The sequence below is a fragment of the Corylus avellana genome, chromosome 4 (genome assembly GCF_965113065.1).
Source record: "Corylus avellana chromosome 4, dhCorAvel1.hap1.2, whole genome shotgun sequence".
NCBI classification, from domain to species: domain Eukaryota; kingdom Viridiplantae; phylum Streptophyta; class Magnoliopsida; order Fagales; family Betulaceae; genus Corylus; species Corylus avellana.
Genome location: NC_142493.1, coordinates 19322894 through 19344794, shown reverse-complemented (window position 1 = coordinate 19344794; position 21901 = coordinate 19322894). Strand labels below are relative to the sequence as shown.

Sequence of the window (21901 nt, the reverse complement as noted above, 5' to 3'; positions counted from 1 at the left end):
AAAAATACCAAAATACTCTCAAATTTTTGGTTTTATTTTTTTTATTTTTTTTATTTTTATATACATAATTAAGGACATAGTTTTCCTTCAAATTAAGTTGGAGAAATTTCCTTCAACCTAATCTATAAAAGTGACACGTGTTCCTTAAACATGTTCAAGGGACATATGTCAATTTTATAAACTAGTTTGAAGAAAATTCCTCCAACCCAGTTTGAAGGAAATTAAAGTAAATTTGAAATTTTATAAAAATTTTAAGAGTATAAAGGTCATTTCATATATTTTAAACAAACGCCAAACCCTAATAGACAGGTAGATTGCTTCAAATTAAAAGTTTAAGAGGTGAAATTAGGAGTTTTTAAACTTTGATCCGTCTTCTCAAAATGTGCGTAAGAGTTTATAGGGCATTTGTAAACTTAATCCAAAATTTTAATTACAGATTTATCAACGGGTTGTCAAATGTCTTAACAAAGCTGCAAAATTGCAATACACTTCAAGTACAAACAAACACCTTTTTACTCTTTTACCAAATACTAAACCCCCCAAATTGCACATTATTCATGAGTTCGTAGGCATGTCCTTATCAATACCAATATTATTTTGGAATGAATATATTGGAAGTACCGATTTCATACCAAAGATAGGAACTAAGTAACATTGTTTTAGTTTCATTGAATGTACGTAATTAAATAAAAATTGTACCATTTTTGGTAGATGAAAGAGATTTATATAGTAGGTCAAAAGTTTTTTTCTTTCGTGCCATTATACAAAATTGGTACTACAACCATGTCATTCAACCGATCGACCACTAAAAGTCAAAGGAAAATGCTAGACATTCCAACACTTTTTTTTCAAATTCTTTTTTCCAAATGATCTCGTCTATTCAATAGATTTATATTTTTCTTTTTTCAAAGGAAAATGCTAGACATTCAATAAACAAATAGATTTATATTTTTTTTTCTTAAATAAATATAGAGTCCAGATCATTTGGAAAAAAAAAATGTTGGAATGCCTAGCAGCCCTCAAAGTCAAAAAAATGATTATGAGATTTTTTTTTTTTTTTCCTCCTTATGATTACCTTGATGCGAGTGTGAGGTGTATACCAATAATCTTACAACTATATTAAAGGTTTTAATTACACTTTTTTTTTTTATTTCGTAAAGTATCACTTATTATTACACTTTTCCTTCATAAACTATTACTAGTGTATCATTTCTTACCATAACTTTAATTAAAAGTGCAATTCGAAAAGTTTCACCAAATTCACCATTAAATTAGATGGAAGGGTATGTGAAGTGATTAAATTGTCATTAAAGTGAAAATGTACTCATATTTTACGTAAATGATATAAATTTAATAATGGATTCATTTATTCATCATATGAAAGTGGGTGAAAGATGAGATGTAAAATGATTTTTATCATTTCTCAACTTGAAAATAGTGTTGGTACTTAATTAACGTATATAAATGATACATAACACACTTTCATCAAGCTTTTATTTCATTATGCTGACGTCTCCGACTGGAATGGCTATTGAATATTTTCTTTTTTCTTAACAAATGATAATCTAACTGCTACACTCAAGAAACTAAATACTTTGTGAAATATTTACATGGAATATAGCATTACTCTTATAAAATAATGACACCAATTTGTAGGAGAAAAGTATTATTTACACCTAAGGCTCCATCTATTTTGGCGTAAAATTTTTGTAGGTATTTGGTGTGACAAAAAATTATAGTCAAATCGAAACTATTTTTGGTTTGACAAAAAAAACTTCTTCACTTTCAAAAAATAGTTCGTTTTTTAAATTATAAAACGATTTTTCCAATTTAACTTTCTCCTTCTCAAACTGTCAAATTACTGTCAAATCTTTTTCGAACCATCGCCAAACCTCTATACGAACCTCTATCGGAGTTTGCCGAACTTTCGTCAGAGGTTTTCAGAAGTCACCAGCCATCTTTTGCGGTCACTCGTTTTTCATACAAATCAAAGGTCAATAAACTATTTTCTAAAAAATCAATTTTTTTTTTTTTTTTGGTTTTTATAAAAAATCATTCCGTTTTAAGCCAAAACAAACGGAAGTTAAACCATATTTCATTTCATTTCATTTATTAACCGCAGCGTTGAAGTCAAATATTGGCACCGAAAGAGGGCCGTCAAAAAAAAAAAAAAAAAAAAAAGCTAACGTCAACCTGATCGGAATATGCGTTCTCTGCCAACCATCTCAGAAAAGGTATCAGAAGACATTAGGAAAAACAGAGAGAGAAACGAATAGCAACGACTTCCCCCATTCCCCCCTTTGCTGGCTGATCAATTTCTCTCTCTCTCTCTCAACCATCCCTCCCCCCACACACAGTTAGAGAGAGAGAGAGAGAGAAAAGCAAGGCGTAGAAACCACGTAAGCCGATTCTTGTAGAGAGAGAGAAAGAGAGATCTGAGCGGTAAAAATGGGGACGCTACAGACATGGAGGAAAGCCTATGGCGCTCTCAAAGACACCACCAAAGTCGGCCTCGCCCATGTCAACAGCGATTACGCGGTTTTCCTCTCCCTCTCTCTCTCTCTCTTTCCCCTATTTTTAATCGGTTCCATTTTTTTTTTGTTTGTTTTTCCAACTTCTATATTCAAATCGGTTCCCTAAATTTAGGATTTGGATGTGGCCATAGTCAAAGCTACGAACCACGTCGAGTGCCCGCCCAAAGAGAGGCACCTCAGAAGTGAGTAATTCTTCTCACAGATCTTCTCCCCTCTTCCATTTCGTCTGCAATATGTGATTTTTCTTTTTCACTCATGTTGCAGAGATTCTGATTGCCACCTCAGCGATTCGCCCGCGAGCCGATGTTGCTTACTGCATTCATGCGCTTTCCCGGCGATTGGCCAAGACGCGTAACTGGACGGTATAATTTCTTTCTGGATTTGACTGTTTATGGTTTTCGATTGCTATGCCTAATTGATTCGTGTTGCATGTTTGTTTGTTGAGTTTGGCGGTTTGCGATTTTATGGATAATGCATGTGATAAGTTTGTTGGTGATTGTGTCAACATTCCTTTTCATTTTCGCATCTAATTTACTAGGAAACTATGCATTCCGATACTGTTGAAAATGTAAATAGTAGGTTATACATCTTTGCAAGTAGAGCCTTGAATTTTCTATTCAATGCATTTGTGGATAATCTTTTGGGTGGAGTTGGTGCTTTTGGTTTGGTTCCTACTTCTGAACCAGAATATAATAACTGAATTTCCGAAAACATGAAGCTTTGAATATTGAAATATTGTGCTGTGCTTGACATTTGACAAACTTTGGGAGGAAAATTGGCCTTGAGGGCTCAATTCGTGCTTGGTTTGAACTTAAAAATTCAATTCATTTCAAATGAATAAACAAGTGATAGAACTAGTTTTGCCTGTTTATTTTTCAAACTCTCTTTGATGGGTCTTCTGCGAGAAAGGTTATTGCTGCATTGTGACTTATACTTGCTCCGTGCTCTATGTAATCTGCCCATCGGAAGATGCTAATGGCATGAGAGGGTGGCCTGTTGCCATTGACGTGTAGAAATTATTAGGGCCTTGTACCTCATAGTCGAGTTTTAAATTTCATTTATGCTCTAACTATTATTACCAGAGGGGACCCGATTGTTCTATTGTATAATGGTATCTGTTGGCCAATATGTAGCCATGGTAGTAGCTCATTCAATATTGACTTTGGAGCTTATTTGGTTGGTTGGGTGGCTTTATTAACTTGTGGGATATCAAATAAATCATATTAATTTGGATGAGCATGTTGTGGAGTGGATGGAGTTCTTTGGAAATTATCAGTCTATATTGTTTTTTGTAGTGTGAAAGCTCTCAGTGTTTGGTCTCTTTTCGGTCTGAATGTCCATATTTACCAGGATTAGAATGAATAAATGGTATGAATTGCTCATGATTTGAGTGTGATCTGATATGTGGAAATGGATATGATTGAGTTAAAATATCATTGGTATTTAGAGATTTCTTCAAGTTTGATCTGTGTGATCAACTTCTAGCTTGAGCCTCTTTCCAAAAATGAGGCCAGCTTGGCTGGGTTAAGTTTTTCTAGTGGTGCAAATAACCGGTTTGAGCACAGCTAAAATTTGATTTCAATCTAAGTGTCGTCAGACCTTATCCAAGTCATTGAAGTCGACGGTGTGCTGATATTTGGCGTGGCTGAATTTTGATTTTATATGGGCTTTAGTCAGTTTTGAGTATGGACTGGCCATTAGAAAAGCACCTAGGAAAGAGAAACTTCAGGCAACTGCAAAGAAGCTAGAAAGATTGAATTTCTTTTTTAACCCTAAGAGTTGGGTAGATTGTTGTCTTATGAGTGTTGGGTGTCTCTTTGAAATATTTTTACATCCAAATTTGCTTTGTTCTTTTGTTGGCTTTTTAGACCACTCACTGTCTATTGCCAATTAGAGCTCGTTTTTCAAATGAATAATGCTCACCAAATTTTGAACCATGTCCATTTTGAAAAATTCGTTTTATACCCCAAGTTAAAACAATTCTGATTTTCAAACAAGATAGTAAATAAGACAAACACCACATATATCAATACTAAAATCAAAGTATGCGTTAAAAACAAATCACAAAGAGATTTTGGTAATGAAGTGGAAACGTTTAAATAGTTCTTCAAAAGAAAAATCACTCTGGTCAACCCCAAAGGTGTCCATGATAGAAGACTTGTTACAACTAGTCAACTTATAAAACCTGTGTAAACCCTAAATCAGCTTGCAACCCCAGCAAACGACTGGTTCACCTCCCACTGCAGTGGTTCCAAAACCTCTGACCTTCTTCTATAGGACTTACCTTCACGAACAAACCTTGTCCACTGCAACCGAAAACTCTAGTGGGTGAAGGTTTTCTACAAGAGAGAGGTGTTACAAAATAGGCTTAACGTGTTTGGTTTTTCTCTCTAAGGTTTTCTGAATAGTAGCATTTCTCTCTCTTTGAAAGTCATGCCTCAATAGGCCTATATAGGTAGGGTGAAACCTGGGTTTTAAAAGTTAAGTCGGCTACTGTAAAAACATGTTGCAAGTTCGTTCGATCCAGATTACAATCGAGCCTCTCTGTACTAGATTTTCAGACTTCGATTGACAGTTTGTTTTGACATTTTAACATCAGAATTGTAAAACTTTTGTAAAATACAAAGTTGTAGCCCTTTAAATCGGCTTTCCAATGCCACCAAGATTGCCTTCATTTGATGTCGGAATAAAAAGATATGACTGTCCTACTTTGATTAGGTTTGTGCTTACAACATTCATAAACTTGAAATTTTCATTTCTTGGACCGAATTTTATGCTGACTTAACCCTTAACTCAATACTAAACATTACAACTCAAATACCATGTTTTGACACATGAATTTGCCAACTCAAATAGAAAACCTAACACATTTAACACAAATTTGATGTATCTCTAGTTCTCTAGTAGCGTGAACTTCTTTTAGTGAAGGTGTTTGGTCTGTATGGTTGCAAGTTGTGGGTTGTAATGTCAAAGGGTTATGAAAAGAGATACATAAAGTATTAGCTCTTTTTGGGCAGCGGTCAATTCATGCTGATTTGGTTGATGGTTACTGTGGTCTAGCTCCTTTTTGTTTTTTATGCTGATTTGAGTTTATGTAAACATGTCGGCTCTGGTTAAATTTGTTTGCTCTTTTTTATTTTTATTTGGGGAAACTTCACAAAGGACCCCTGAACTACAATGCGTTTTGAGAAGACCCCCATAAATTTAAAAAACTATTAATTTCACCCCTCAAACTTTCATTTTGATTCAATTTAACCCATCCGCCAATTTTTGCCATTAAATCCTAACGGAAATACCTAAAAAGACCAAATTACCCTTCGATTTTTCTTCTCTCGAAAAAAAAAAATGAAGAAGAAAAAGGGTCACAGGATTACCCACGGTCACCTTGTGATTTTTTAACTTTTAATTTGGAAATAAGGGTAAATTTGGAATTTTATAAAAAGTCAAGGGTATAATGGTCATTTTATCACTTTTAACGTTTAAAAATTGACGGAGGGGGACATTGCATCAAATTGAAAGTTCAGAGGGTGAAATTAAGAGTTTTTAAAATTTAGAGGTCTTCTCAAAATGCGCATGGTACTTTAGGGGTTTAAAGTGAAGTTTCCCCTTTTTATTTTATTTCCCAATGAAAGTATATTGGGTTCTTAAAAGACAAATGTTATGATATGTCATTCTTAACTAGGGGTGTTTTATGCCAAATAGACCTGCTGCTATTTTGCTTTCATCTTCTTCCGGATATCCAACATTGTCCCAATGGTATGGCTTCTGCATGTATGAAAAGTTTGGCTCTCCTTAGATTTATGGGAAAAATAAATTTTACCCCCCCTGAACTATCCACCCATTTGCACTTTGACTTCCAATGTTTAAAAAGTGACACTTGACCCCCCCTCCCCAAACTTTCAAATTGTTGTAATTTGACCATTCTCACTTTTTTTTCTTCCTAAAATGCCCCTATCCCAAGTTTAAAAAATAAATAAAAAATTAAGGGGTGTCCGGTCTGGGGCCACGGCCACCCCTAGGCCCAACTGGGGTGGCCAGCCAAAAAAGTCAGAATGGTCGAATTGCTAGAATTTGGAAGTTTGGGGGGGGAGTCAAGTGTCACTTTTTAAACATTGGAGGTCAAAGTGCAAATGGGTGGATAGTTCAGGGGGTAAAATGTATTTTCCCCTAGATTTATTTAACATACGTCTGGGAATTTCAAAGATTTGTTGCAATGCAAAGGACTAAAAGCTAGTATATTTAACGGTTAAAGCATAATATGTGAACAAGGATAGTGAGAGTCATTAGTAATGGTACATGGTTTTTTGGCTTCTTTATATTATTGTTAAATAAAGGGTTTCTTCTGTTGTCCATTCATTTGAAATATGGAACGTGGACTGGTTTTGTGGTGTAAGATAATATGTCATCGTTTTCTATTAGCGGGGACACTTTTCATGTCTTGTGGTGTATTGTTAGACTATTAAGATTTGATACTTGAAGATTATAAAAGAGAATTATACAACTGGACGACTTGCTTTTCTCATTATCTTCATTATTCTCCTATGGATAAAGATGCTTATATTACTCTCATTTCTTCTTGCTCAACAGGTGGCATTGAAAACACTGATAGTCATCCATAGGTTATTGAGGGAGGGTGATCCTACTTTCAGAGAAGAACTACTGAATTACTCACAACGAACACGCATTCTCCAGCTTTCTAACTTCAAGGATGATTCAAGTCCAATTGGTTAGTTTCTAGACACTCATCTCTTTGATTCTCTTTCTTTTGGTTGTTAATGCTAGCTCTAACTGATGTATTTGAACTATCGTTGTGTTAGTTCTCCATTTAATAGCATTCAGTACTTCTGAATTCTTGATATTCCTTTCATTTTTTTATTTTATTTTATTTTTAATTCTTTTTTTTTTTCAGCTTGGGATTGCTCTGGCTGGGTACGGACTTATGCATTGTTTTTGGAGGAACGACTTGAATGTTTCAGGGTTATTAAGTATGATATTGAAGCTGAACGTCTACCAAGACCTTCCCAAGCGCAGGAGAAGGTATTTGACCAAATTAATTAGTATTTTCGTTACCAAGATGAGGAATTTACAAGTAAATAAAAGCTGTATTAATAATATTGCTTGCCTTGGAAGAACAAATGAGGGACATTAGAAGAATATGATTTTGGGTTTGCAAAGTCTAACTCTGGAAATTCGTATCGTTATTTATATATATGTGTGTGTGAATTATCTGTTTGCTTATATGAATGGCCATTGACTTGATTCTATTAGTTTCACTAATATATTGGGGAAGCAAAATGGAGGACACCTTACCCCCAATAAAAAGCCTTCTACCGCATAGAAATTTAATTCTTGCTCATAATAGAAAACAGGCCTGCCGGGCTTATTTATATATCTATTTTTTAAAAAAAAATTTCAAATAAAATAATCTGAATTTAAAAAAGAGTGGGGGCCTCAGTGCACACCCTGCTCAGTGGGTAATATTCTATTGGCCCCTCTGAAGGTGCACATTAGGGAAATAAGTGAAGCTTAGCAAGCCATACTACTAGAATAGTTTCACTAGCCGTTGTGAACTCATAAAAAAATGTATTGAGCCAAGCACAAACCTCTTAAGGCTCAGGTCAAGTTTGAACCTTTAGTAGATATCAATTCAAAGCTGAGCGATTAATGTTCAACTCAGTTTGGTACATAGTACCCCTAGTTGTTTCAACACCGTAAAGCAGTTGTTTTGTATACATTGCCTCCAAGGATTATGTTCAATTAACAGTTATCCTCTGTACATTTGGATGCCAACGGGAAGTGCTATTATTAGTATATTGGAAGTCTTTTTTAACAGTTTATCTGCCTTTTCTTTTTGCAATAAAAACTTTAAATCTAAAAGATAAAGATGCATTTGTATTATCTTTTAAATATCTTAAAATTATTATTTAAAAGCACCAACAACTCATTTCATGAAAATCATTGCTGCTGTCACTTTTATTTATTTATTTATTATTTTCAAAGCTATTGTTGACCATAGGTGGTTTTGTGTGGATGAAGTTGAGATTCTTTCTAGACTGTAGTCTCTTGTTGGTAGGGAGTTATGTCTGGTAACGTTGATGACTCTGTTTCTATCAACCCTTGATATATATCTTTTCTCCTTTCTTTTTTCGCTAGCAGGGTTACAGCAGAACCAGGGATTTGGACAGTGAAGAACTGTTGGAGCAATTGCCAGCTTTGCAGCAGCTGCTGTATCGTCTTATTGGTTGCAGGGTACTTTTTATGACCTGTGGATGTTTTGTTTTCATATTTTTAATACAATTTTGTTCTGGATATTTCTTTATTATACCCCCATTATATTAATATTTGGGGATTAAGAATATAACTTATTTTCTGCTTTTACAGCCAGAAGGAGCAGCTTTTGGTAATTATGTTATCCAATATGCCCTGGCTCTGGTATGTGTGGCACCTTTGTTTCCTGTAATCAAATACTTGTATGAATTGTGATTTGAGTTTGCAAATAGTTCTATTTTCCTTTTCTTGAATATTTCAAAGAATGAAAGGTTTCATTATTTTGAGAAAAGAATTTCCATATAAAACATGTATAAGTTGTACAACAATGTTCTCAAGTCCCAAGTGTCAATAAGTTGACTTCCATTTCATTATGAAGAGTTCGCTGAATGTTGTTTTGCATGACCAGCAATTGCGTATGTTTTGGTTAATTGTAAATGTGTGAAAATGATTTAGCAGTTCTTGCAAATTTTTTATTACATTTTAGGATTCTCTCTCTTGGTTTTTTTGTTCTTTGTTTTTGGGGGTGGGGGTGTTGGAGCATCTGTGTTAGAAATTTGTATGAACTAAGGGAAACAAAAGCTGACACCCACTTTTCACTTCCTGTCCTTCGCCCTCCCCTTTCCAGATCAAAATCATATAAAATGTTTAATAATTAAAAGATCTTTATTCCAATTTGTACACTACTTTTTCACTTCCTGTCCTTTGCCCTCCCCTCTCCATATCAAAATCATATAAAATGTTAAATACTTAAAGATCTTTATTCCAATTTGTTTTTGATCTTCTCTGAAAATTGTAGGTACTGAAAGAGAGTTTTAAAATATACTGCGCTATTAATGATGGGATCATCAATCTTGTTGATAAGGTGAATTGATTTTATCATCATTTAACCAAGAGTTGCAACAAAATATTCTTTGTTCTATATATTTTCTGTGCCGTCAATAATCTAAGCTTGTCGCAGTTTTTTGAGATGCCAAGACATGAAGCTGTAAAAGCCCTTGATGTCTATAAACGAGCTGGCCAGCAGGTGATGTTATTTATTGACTTTTCAAAATACGATTTCAAGTCTTTTTTTTCTTGATTGATTGCTATTTTGTGGTCTATGGTTTCTTTTTTCATACTCTAATTAATCATGAAATATATAAGGTCTTACAGTTCTGTTTTATGGCGTTTCACTTAACAAACATTGATTTTGCTGCAGGCCGCAAGCCTTTCTGACTTCTATGAAGTTTGCAAAGGATTGGAACTTGCTAGGAATTTCCAGTTTCCTGTTCTGAGAGAGGTATTGATGCTATTACAGTGAATTAGTATTTTAGTTGATTTTAGGGTATTAACCTCACAGCCATATAATTTTACCCACCTAAGTACTATGTTTACCTTTCCAGCCTCCACAATCCTTCCTTACAACCATGGAAGAGTATATAAGAGAGGCACCCCGGGTGGTTCTTGGTCCAAATGAGCCATTGGTGAGTGCATTTTCTTTTCTTTTTTTTTTGTGACGATCAATAATATATCTCTTTTGGTAAATAGAATCCAGTTTATATTATTAATTAGTTTATTCATTTATTAAATTTGTATTAGTATCTGTCTCTGTTTTGTTCGCTTTGGATCTTTTTTAGTGTTTTATTGACACTTATCAACCTTGAGATGGAACATTGCTTGTAGAAAACATGCTACAGAACTAATATGTAGTCAATTTGGACAGCTTCAATTGACATACAGAACAGATGAAGGCCCTTCTGAAGAATCAAAAATATCCAGTGATGAAGCTGAGGTATCAGCTTCTGATAATGCTGATGTGGCTAAAGTTGAGATTACTCCTACTCCTCCTCCTCCTCCTCCTCCTCAAAACCACCTGGAAACTGGTGATCTACTGGTAAATATGTTCTGAGTTTCATTAATTCAGTTATGTTTTTGCTGAGTTTATTCAACTTCTCGTCTCTTATCTCTCTTTTTTTCTGCTGACTTCAGGGATTGGATTATAACACTGCTGATGCATCGGCAATTGAGGACAGAAATGCTTTGGCTCTAGCCATAGTTCCATCAGATTCTGGTCACTTTCTATTGCACCTTTTGTTGCTTTCTAATAATTCTACTTTTGCGTGGCCTTTTGTTTAACTACCAATTGTTACTCATATTCGCAGGTGCTGCCCCAACATTCAATTCTAATGCCAGTCAAGCAAAAGATTTTGATGCCAATGGATGGGAGCTTGCCCTGGTCACCACTCCGAGTGGCAACATTTCATCAGTTAACGAGAGGCAATTGGTAAGCCCTTATTGTCTTCCCCTTGTAATGGTTCTGCTTATTTTTTGTGGTCGTTTTACTGATTTACAAAGTACTGAAGTAGTGGTTTTTCACATTGGTTGATTAGCTGTCATAAGAATATAGACATGCATATTTTTGATATGACTATATTGGCCAAAATATGTCTGCTTTTCATTTAGAATGAACAGCACATATTGGAAAGTAAGATTTGTTATTTGCCTTTTTGTGTCTGCCTAGTGTGCATCCTTCTAGGGTTTTTTTTGTTTTTTTTTGAAAAAAATGATGTGTGGACTTGGGATGCTGTGTTTAGACGTGTCTGGGGTTGGTTTTGAGAATTGTACATGGCATAAGAATTTAGATTCAAGTATATGGTTTTTATTTGCCTATTTGGAATCATATGACACTGGACATATATGTTAGTTGGTGCTTGCACATATGGTATGATAGACCTCTTATATTCCTAAATTTTGAAGAGGTATCTTTGCATAAGGGCCCACTTGTTTTGAATAATGAAAATGCATTTTTAACAAAAAGATGTTTTGAAAGTCAGATGAATTCTGAAATAATTTCAATTGTTGGTGGATGCTTCAATTTTATGCATCTGACACCGAATTTTTTTGGGACGAGTTCTGTTGATTTTGGTTTTGGTTCCATTGTCAATTTTAATTTTGCAGTAAGATATGCATCTTTCCGAAGTTAAAAATTAGGAATGCTGTGAAAATCAGGGGAGATGTATATGCCTCTTGCATAATGGCTTAAACTGTCTCATTCTGCCTATTTCAGGCTGGTGGATTGGACTCGCTCATTCTCAACAGTTTGTACGATGAAGGAGCATACAGAGCCTCGCAGCAGCCTGTTTATGGAGCACCTGCGCCGAATCCCTTTGAGGTGCACGATCCGTTTGCTTTGTCAACTAGTGTTGCTCCACCGTCTGCAGTTCAGATGGCATCAATGGCTCAACAGCAGGCAAATCCCTTTGGTCCGTACCAACCTACCTTCCAGCAGCAACCGCAGCAGCAGCAACACATGATGATGGCCCCAACTAATCCTTTTGGTGATACAGCATTTGGTGCATTTCCTGCGAATCCCGCTGCTCACCCGCAAACAAACAATCCATTTGGAAGCACAGGCCTACTGTAAAGACAATGTTTTGCACATCCAGAAAATGGAATTTAGTCAGTGAAGTTGGTTTGTGTATTTGGAAATGAGTGCAACAGTCTTAGTAGGGTATTTGACCCACGGAAGAGAGGGTTTTTGGAATGAAGATATGTTTGGGGTATAAAAGTGAGCGAGTGAATAGCGAAAATATGTAATAACTAGTTGATATGATTGAGATTTTTACCAGTAATTTGGAAATATTTTAACTCTCTTACGCAATTTTTTTTACCAGGAGTCAGACATGGAGATATGCATGAACTGAACGGCTTCCTTCTCCTGACTTCTGGGCAAGGTTTGTTTGCATTCTTTTGATGCATGTTACATGATGTGTATGTATATATGAGTTTTTAGCATTTCATGATTAGAAGAAAAATTGTGTGTATTAATGAAGCCCAGCTTGTTGGAAAGATACCCCTTTAGGAGAGAGCAATTTTTATTATTATTTCCTAATGTTAGTGGCTTGTGAAAGTTATAACTTTCATTGCCTGCTAAAGCGGTTATTATATGCCTTTTGGAAAATTATAGACGTGACAATTGATTGAGAAGACGTTGGCAATTGATCCAAAAAATAAAAAAATAAAAATCTCCTTTTGTTGTGATTATCAGGGGACAAGTAGGCCCCATCATAATCTGCAGTGGCCCACTTCGCTCAATCAATTGCCATCGGATTCACACAACAACAAAAAAAAAAAAAATGCAAAACTTAAAGTAAATAAAGCACAATGGCATCCCAAATAAAGGGGTTGTTGAATTTACTAAAGCACTTAATAGATCCCCTGATCGAGATTTCCAATGTTTACCAAGATCTGTGATGTTGCGAAGATCAAAACGCTTTAATTTGTGATCGTTCATCAACTTTTCGACTTTTGGTTTTGGTTGGAGGATACCTACCCAACCTAATAATGTTCTTTTGAACGTATTTATATTTTACAATGTGGCAGAGGATCATGTACTTGCTGTTTCGTTTTCGGTCAAAAGAATAGGGTTTTTTTTTTTTCAAAAGGAGCCTTAATGCAAATACAATTAACAATAAATCACAAAGGCGTATGGTAATGGTACTAAAAATGGTATCACTCATAATTTTGTACTGTTGGAAATGTTTTTTTTTTTTTTTTTTTTGTCATTATTAACTTTTAAAACTAAGTGGGGTAATCCAAGATCATTTACCAACGCAAACAATCCTTTGTTTAAGGTATCTTAATCAATGTTAGTTCGGGATCAATAAAGCAAGCCACAGAAAAGGGAGGGGAAAAAAAGTTCCCAATGCCATCAAAGAAGGATCTGACCTAGCTGCCATGAATACTGGTGACTCACTTCAATTATTATCCTGCCTGGCACATGCTATATAGCCAATTATGGCCGGATCAGGATTTACATAAATTTTTAGGAAATTTTAGTTTTTGGAATTTCAAATTCAGGCCGTTTATTTTTCATCTAAGGGTTATTGTTCTGTCACGTATCCCACTACTAATAAAATAATTATTTATTATGGCGGCCATTAATTTGGCACATTTTCGATAGTTTTTTTTTTTTTTTTTGCACTATTGTGGTTTTTTAGGCTGTTGTTGGGATCTCCATTTCTTTGTTCGTTATTCTTTTGTTGTAAACTTGTAATCTTTCAATTCTCCCAAATTTTTTCATATTGAATGAGATGTGTTTGGTGCTATTTTTTTACACATTTTTATTCATTTCTTTTACAAATTTATTATTAAGGAAATGTTAGGTGTTTTTCTAGTGTTCTCTCAACTGTGATGTGGCTTTTAAAATCACCAATAGATTAAAAGTCAATAATAATAATCTCAAATTCAACGATAATTTTAAAAGTCACATCACAGTTGAGAGGATACCAAGAGAACACTAGAAAAACACCTAGCATTTTCCTTATTATTATGTGAATCTCACATATTCGATGGTGAATTTGCACATCTCTTGTACAGAGGACAAAAGATGTGTAAGAGAATAAAAACAAACATTTTAAAGTATTATTCATGAATAATTTATGAATGGCCAGTGCATTGTATGTATTGATAAAATGTTTACAAGATATGGACAAAGGAAAAAAAAAAAAAACGCTGAAGCATAGTTTTCACCGATGGATATATCAAAAAGTATAAACAAAAATTATTAAAACATATCATACACATAAAATAACCAAATATCAGCCACTATGGAAAATACTGGCTGATAGCTCTCAGATATCTATCGGACCTTTAATATCATTGATAGTATCAAAATCAAAACATTGATAGTGCTATCTGAAAATCATAACATACATTTCTGATTTACCTCATTCGAGATTTAATTTTTTTTTTTTTTTTTCAAAAAAAAGAAAAGTTCATGTGACTCCCTCAAACTACAACTCAATTGATAATGTTTCTCTTAAACTTTTCAATTGGAACAATGGCTTCCCCCTCCCCCCAAACATTGCTAATGGCTCCCTCAAAGCCTGCAAAAAGAAAAATGACCCCAAGTTTTTGTCAAAATAACAAAAATACCCCAATAAATTCGACCAAAAAAAAAAAATCCACTCCCTTTTTAATTTTTTTTTTTTTTTTGAAGTTTATTAAGGGTATTTTCGTCATTAAGGGGACATTGACAATTTTTGGTAATGAGAGGAGAGACATTGTCAATTGGGTGATAGTTTGAGAGGATATGTGAATTTTCCACTAAACAAAAATATAATCCTTTAAAGAGATATGACTAATGACTAACTATTTATGTTGCTTAGTCAAGTAATTAATAATCTTAGTGAAAAGAAAAATGATTAATTATCATAATGTCGCAAAAGAAAAAAGTTAAATTACAAGTATTATAAGACAAAAATATAATGGAAATTAATTAAGAGTATTAGAGAGAGAGAGGGAGAGAGAGAGTACTTTTGAAAAGCCAAAGGAGAGGGAAGGGTGAGAAGGAAAGAGGAGGCATAAAAGAGAAAGGAGTAAAGGCTCTCAAATACTCATCATTACAATCGCATGCACCACCATTTGGCATTTGTTGTTAATCAATCTTAGAACCCTAATTAGTTTTAGGGAAGAAAACATTAAATTTGTTTAAAAAGTTCTTCTAGAAGCTAGACAGATCGACTTTGACATATTCTTGTCTTCACGATTTTAACAAGGGAACCAAATATTTCTCACTATGGTCTCTTTGCGGCAATAACAACAACCTCATGAGCTCCCAAGTCAAAAGCAGTTTCCAAACATCACTACCAGATTGAAAAGCAAGGGCTTGGTTCGTTGTATTGATGTTTTCTCAAGACAAGTTTTTCTTAAAAATATTTGTTTCAACAAATTTTGAGTTTTTACTTCACAATAATGTCCACACAGAAAAGCAATTTGCTACTTTTTTCTCTCATTCAAAAAAAGAATTCTTCACCTTTTTCTCCCATTCAAAACCGTGCACATATAAGATAAGATGGAATACATTCGATGTCACAGGAGTGAGTTAGAAAAATTAGTTTTCCATACAATAACCGGATGTTTTTCGGGATCCTTCTTCGTCTAAACTATCTATAATAATATATGTGAGTATAAATGCATATGACGCACATGTCATTATATGGTGAACTAAGTTATTTATAAATCACATGCAACAATACGAGATTATAATTCGTCATATGATCATGAATGTAATATAAATATAGTACATGCTATAATATGATAATCATGTTATAGTTCAACTACATATGATCTATACAAGCTCTTAACCCTTCTTGGTAGGATTAGAGCTGTTCTGAGGGACCTGTAATACAATACCGATACTATGAAAATCATACACATTATACCATCTGCCCACTAGCACACCAATTGAGTCTAACCTTGAGTGTTACACTCAGTACTAGTCAACAACTATCATCTACCCATCCCGCTTCAGCACTTGTTCTTGTAGTCGGATGTTTTCTTGTTTTTTTTGTAGTCGGGTGTTTTATGTATTTTTGTTGTTTTGTGTAGACTTTAGATTTAGTCTTCCCGCTCTTATGTTGTATTATTATTGGGTTGAGACATTGTTTTTGACTAAGCCTGTCTCCTTCAATGCATATTTTGCTGTTGTGCTCTGTTATTGTGGTTAAGAGAAGTCTCTTAGTTGCAGTTGTTGTTCTTAGATTATCTAATGATAAAATTATTCATTCTACCACTACGTGTCTCTTGTCTTCTGTCCAAGCCCATGATGTGTTGCAAGCGTCTCTAGAATGGACTTTTGTTTTTTTAGTTTTCTTTTTTAGTTGCTATATTTGTAGTGCATTTTATTGTGCATATATTTTGATGGGCTTCTTTTAATCTCGTGTTCAAAGCATTTATAAATGGTCTCTCATTCCCTTTTCCTTTTGAATCAAGAATGAAAAAAAAAAAAAAAAAAAAAAAAAAAAAACCCTCCCTTTTGTAACCTTTCCCTTATTGGCTCAGAAAAAAAAAAAAAAAAAAAAATGGCAAGTGCACGCAAGTAGGTAACATGATGTTATGGAAGCACTGATGGGAGACACATAAATATGTATGATGTTTTAGCAGCCGTGTCACAAATCACAGCACACGGTCAAATTCGGGCTATTTGCGTGGGACCTTACTAAGGCTCTATCATCACATGCCTCTCCAATCTCCATCCACACACCTGCATATCCTATAATGAGTTTTTTTTTTTTTTTTCTTTTTTTTGGGTTTGTGGATAAAGTTGATGTCCAAGCACCTAAAATTCATATATATATATATATATATATATGGATTGTCAACAGTTGCTGCAAACTCATAAAAATGGGTATTTCTATTCGGGGTAAGAATTCACGGCAATTATTTGTCTGAATTATTAGTAATTTAGGTGAATAATATGGGACAGATCATATGAGACCTATCTATCAAAGTAAGTAGCTAAACAGTCTAAAATTTATTTGAACATATGGGTCTCATATAAACTCTCTTACATTGATCAAGATCTCCTAAAATTTCAAAAAAAATTGTTAATTTTCAAATTACGAAATTTAGGTCATTTCTTTATATCGAAACGCTTGAAAAATAACACCAACTAAAATTGTGGCATGTTATCGAGGTAACTAGAAAGAAATTTCCTTTGAAAATGCTTTTTTCATTTTCACATATATAGACCCTTCCTCTTTCAGAAAACTAAAAGACAATATTTTTTGCAGAAAGCTTTTTTATAACATAGAGAGCAAAAAATTAATAACTTCTCAACTGTAATATGCAACAGTTTTAATAGGTAGGTAGTATTTTTTTTTCAAGCGTTAGGATGTAAAAAACAACATAAATTTCATAATTTAAGAATCTACAATTTCTTTAAAACTATAACGTCTCAACCCCTCTCGACATTACATGTTACAATTGCTAAAAATTGGAGCATATAATTGTTGTCAAACTCAATCCATCCCAATGGTCCGACTGTAGACGCAATGTTGGACAAGGTTTATGTATATATATATTCCTTCTTTCTTTTTCTTTTCCTTTCTTTGGGGGGGGCGGCGTGGAGGGTTGGTTTCCACAGAGGCCGACAGTCCAACAATCTCAGAGCTTATCCCAAAAGAAAAGGGATCTGATTTGATGCCCTAGCTCTACACCTATTTGAAAAAAAATATGACACCTTTAAGTGGAGAATTTAGGCATTAAATTACACCCTTTTCACAAGTGCCTTGATTTTGAACCACATTGCAAACACAAAGCTGAGACAATAAAAAGGGTCCCATGTTTTTGTTTGTGGCAGTGACCTTAATGGACCATAGCCATGGCTTGACAACCTAAATGGGATGCTTGAAATCAAGGCTTAATTAATTAAGGGTTATCATTGAAAACGAAAATAGGGTCCACTGTATGATTATTGTAAAACGATTAAGCAAAATACCTTTTTTTTTTTTTATAAATAATTAGTTTTGTAGGATGATGTCTTTATAACCACGCTAGCCGTGTAGATAATGCCACGGGTCCGCTATCGAATTGAGTAACTGGAGGGTACCAATGGTATTTTTTTTTTTTAATATCAATTTATATGGTGTGTTCTTAGGTGAGTCACATTTGAAATTGTGAAGCATGGAATTAGGAGCCATGTGGAAAACCCTTTTAAGACCATTATTCTGGGAGTGGGCCAATAATATAGAAAATTATTTAATCTCTAATTAACCATTCTAAACAATGCTTAGATCTGATTTTTTGGACATTGAATCGCACCCATTCTTTTCATATTTTAATTTAATTGCCTTTTGTGTGGACAAGATTATCATTTTGGTCAAAAATTAATGCTTTAAGAGAAATAAAGTGAAAGGGAAAACATGACATATATTCTAAATAAACCTTTTGAAAGAAGATTAAGCTTTTGTGTCCCACAACAAAGATAGTCTTTGCTTTAAATTCTGGTTTTTAACCCTATAAACTTTTCATCTAATTGTTGAAAAGGCTCCCCATATTTTTGACAAAAATAAAAAATAAATAATACTTTGGTTAATCATAAAAAATTACAGCAAAAAAAAAAAAAAGAAGAAGAAGCCCTCTTTTTCTTTTTCTTTTTCTTTTTTTTAAAAAAATGGTTCTTTGAGCTCGTAATTCGTTGGAATATGCTGCAAATCTGAAAACGGATTAAGACGGTGACATTCAAAGAGTTAAACAAAGTATAGATCAAATTTGAATAGAAAAAAAATTCTAAACGATATTGTTTTCCAAATATAGCTCTCACACAAAAATATTTAAAAAACAGAGAAAACAATGTTTATCTCACTGATGGATCCTACAAACATCTAATTTCTTGGATATAGCCCACATTTCTGCCTTTATTTTTGTTGAGTAACGCTACAGCATTTTTAGCATTTTTATTAAAAAAAAAAAAAAAGAGTTTATTTTATTTTCCTGTAATATTTTGCTGCTAAATTAATTAATTTAGAATGGAATCAGAGTTAGGAACTGGTGGGACAAATATGGAGACACTTAAGTTAGAACTCATGTTGTGAAATTGACAAAAGCAAAAGCAAGCACAAAAGTAAGATTCCTCTCAAAAGAATAAGAGCTATTAAATATGGGTGTGGATGTAAATATATACAAATTTCGTTGTGAGACTATGATTGATAAAGCTGTTTATGGTTAGAATTTTTATGGAAATAATTATTATTAAGGTTTGAAAAATGAAAGAGGCATGGCAATGGGTCGGTGTATGGCGGCAATGCCCCAAGCCTAATTTCAACCCTATTATGCCAAGCATCAAGTCTCTCCTTATTCTTTTTCTGTCAAAAAAAAGATGGCCACATGAGATCATCTCGATGTAGGCATATATATGTATGTATGAATGCATGTATATATAGAATACACAAGTATTCAAGGAGTACTAAGAAGATTAATTAATTATTTTTCCTTGTACAATCTAAAGTTTTATGAACCTTCACTATGTGTTCATTCATACACGAGAAAGCCTAGAAATTACATTTTTTATTTTAATTTATTTATGATGGAAATGCCTCTAAGTTAGGGTTATTTCATGTACTCATTCTTCTTGGGAAAATTCTGAACTCGTGTAAACCATCCCCTCCATATGAATAGAGTAAGACTCCGGCTTCGCTGATGCCCATATTTTCAAAGCATTGTTTACACCCAATGAGATTCGAACCTTAGACCTGATCGGGATGCCACAAAGACCAAGATCCTTACCACTTGAGTAACATTTTGGGGATTCTCATAACTATCACACAATGTTAATGTGACACTACTAACTAATCTTTGCATCAATCTTTATTTAAAAATAAAAAATAAAAAAATCAAGGGTTGATTGGAGATGCCATGTTATCATTGTAGTATAATTGTAGGATAAAAATGTGGTTTCTAACATTTTTCTTCATATAATAATAATAATGAAGTAATGATATATACCATATTTTTATCTCACAACAATTCTATAATACTGATGTAATAGTCTCAACTGATTCTGAGTTGTACCGTCCTCCCCCCCCCCCCAAAAAAAAAAAAAAAATCAAGGGTTGATTGGAGATGCCATGTTATTATTGTTGTATAATTGTGGGATAAAAATGTGGTTTCTAACATTTTTCTTCATATAATAATAATAATAATGAAGTAATGATATATACCATATTTTTATCTCACAACAATTCTATAATACTGATGTAATAGCCTCAACTGATTCTGAGTTCAACAGTACAAAGGTTTGTGTAAGGTTGAAAGGTCTCTCAAAGATCATGCATCTTCCCGTTCAGGTAAAGTTGAAGGGTTTCGTTAGGGTAGGGTTAAAGGATCTTTCAAGGGTCATGTTTCTGCTCGTGTCCCCTATATTGGGGGTTTGGGTAGGGTTGAAGAGTTTCGCTAGAGTCATGTCACCCTCCTCTGTTTTGGTGCCTATACCGCTTTATGCGGCCCATTCCTTAGCTTTTGCCCAAGGTTTAAAGGACACAAACATTTGATACCTTTGAGGTCATTAGCACACTCATTTCCTGTTTAGTGTTTTTAAATTCGACATAATTTCTTTCGTTTAGTTTGTTGTTGGGGAGTCCACTTCTCTTGAACTTTTTGTTCCTTGTAACTCCTTTCCTTTTTATTGAATGATTTTTTTTATTAAAAAAAAAAAAAAAAAAAATTTAACCCTTAGATTTTTTTTAATGACTAATATAAAGACCGGTAAGAACTATCACATCAACATTGTAAGAGAAAAATGAAGTGTTTAAAATTAATAATAATAATAACGTACATCCACAATATTTAACAAAATGAAATGTAATAGAAAACAGCCAGAAAATAAAAGTAGCCGCCTAGACATTAATAATAGTTTTGATATAATATAGTAAAACAAAAATAAATAAAAGAGTTTGAATATGAAAACATTCTCAAAGCTCCATGGATAGAGATGCATCATGAACCCAAGCATCTGTACATTTAACGGGGCCCACAAAATACTTTGAAAGTGGTCCACCAGCTTCTTGGTACGTGGTTGGTAGGCCACCCCATTTTGCTGGCCGAAAAAGAAAATGGGTCGGAGCTGGCAGGAATGACCTTGAGAAGGTGTTTGGATATCAACTTAACTCTTATCCCCTGGTCGAGTAGGGTTATATAGGGATGATAATTCGTACTCGTGTCGAATTTAAATTGTGTCAAAACATAGATATAAGACTATATAAGAACATGTTTGGGTTTACGTTTGAGAAATTTAAAAATGCATTCAAAACTCAAAAATCCGTTCGAAGAAAAAAGTATGTTTGGTAAAAAAAAAAAAATTGAAAGTGCTTTTAAAAGTCTAAAAAACCTAAAAATGGCCAAAACACATTTTTGACAAAATGTTAAAAATGAAACTTTTGCCAAAAAACTTTTTTTGCCTTAAAAGCTCTATGTCTCAAACGCAATCTCAAACATGCTCTAAGTCAATCTTAACCCAACTCATTTGATTAAACAGATCAGACCGTCAACTCTAAGTTACTAATTTTGTGTTGGGTTTTAGACAGATTCATAGTCATATTGGGACATAAGTATAAGACAATATAGGTCAACTTTAACTAGGCCTATTTAATTAAATGAGTTAGACCCTTCAACCCTAATCGCTAATTTTGTATTAAATTCATACTGAATTTACGCCTTATGGGTCGTATAAAAAATTGCTACCCTACTTGTATACAGTTTGGTTCATACGGAGTGGTGCAGGAGTATTGGTAAGGTAGGACGGCAACAACATAAGCTACTGTTGCAAGAAATATGTT

At 33.9% G+C, this 21901-nt stretch overlaps 1 protein-coding gene across 1 annotated transcript; it reads left to right on the top strand.

Moving 5' to 3' along the window:
• Window positions 1–2182: 2182 nt before the first annotated feature.
• LOC132178623 (putative clathrin assembly protein At2g01600) lies at window positions 2183–12439 on the top strand. The gene is made up of 15 exons (XM_059591086.2): window positions 2183–2538; window positions 2647–2716; window positions 2799–2896; window positions 7122–7260; window positions 7444–7571; window positions 8691–8783; window positions 8916–8966; window positions 9601–9666; window positions 9763–9828; window positions 10003–10083; window positions 10187–10267; window positions 10507–10677; window positions 10773–10854; window positions 10946–11067; window positions 11851–12439. The coding sequence occupies exons 1-15, from the start codon at window positions 2449–2451 to the stop codon at window positions 12205–12207; spliced, it is 1695 nt and encodes a 564-aa protein (XP_059447069.2). The 5' UTR covers window positions 2183–2448; the 3' UTR covers window positions 12208–12439.
• The last annotated feature ends 9462 nt before the right edge of the window (window positions 12440–21901 follow it).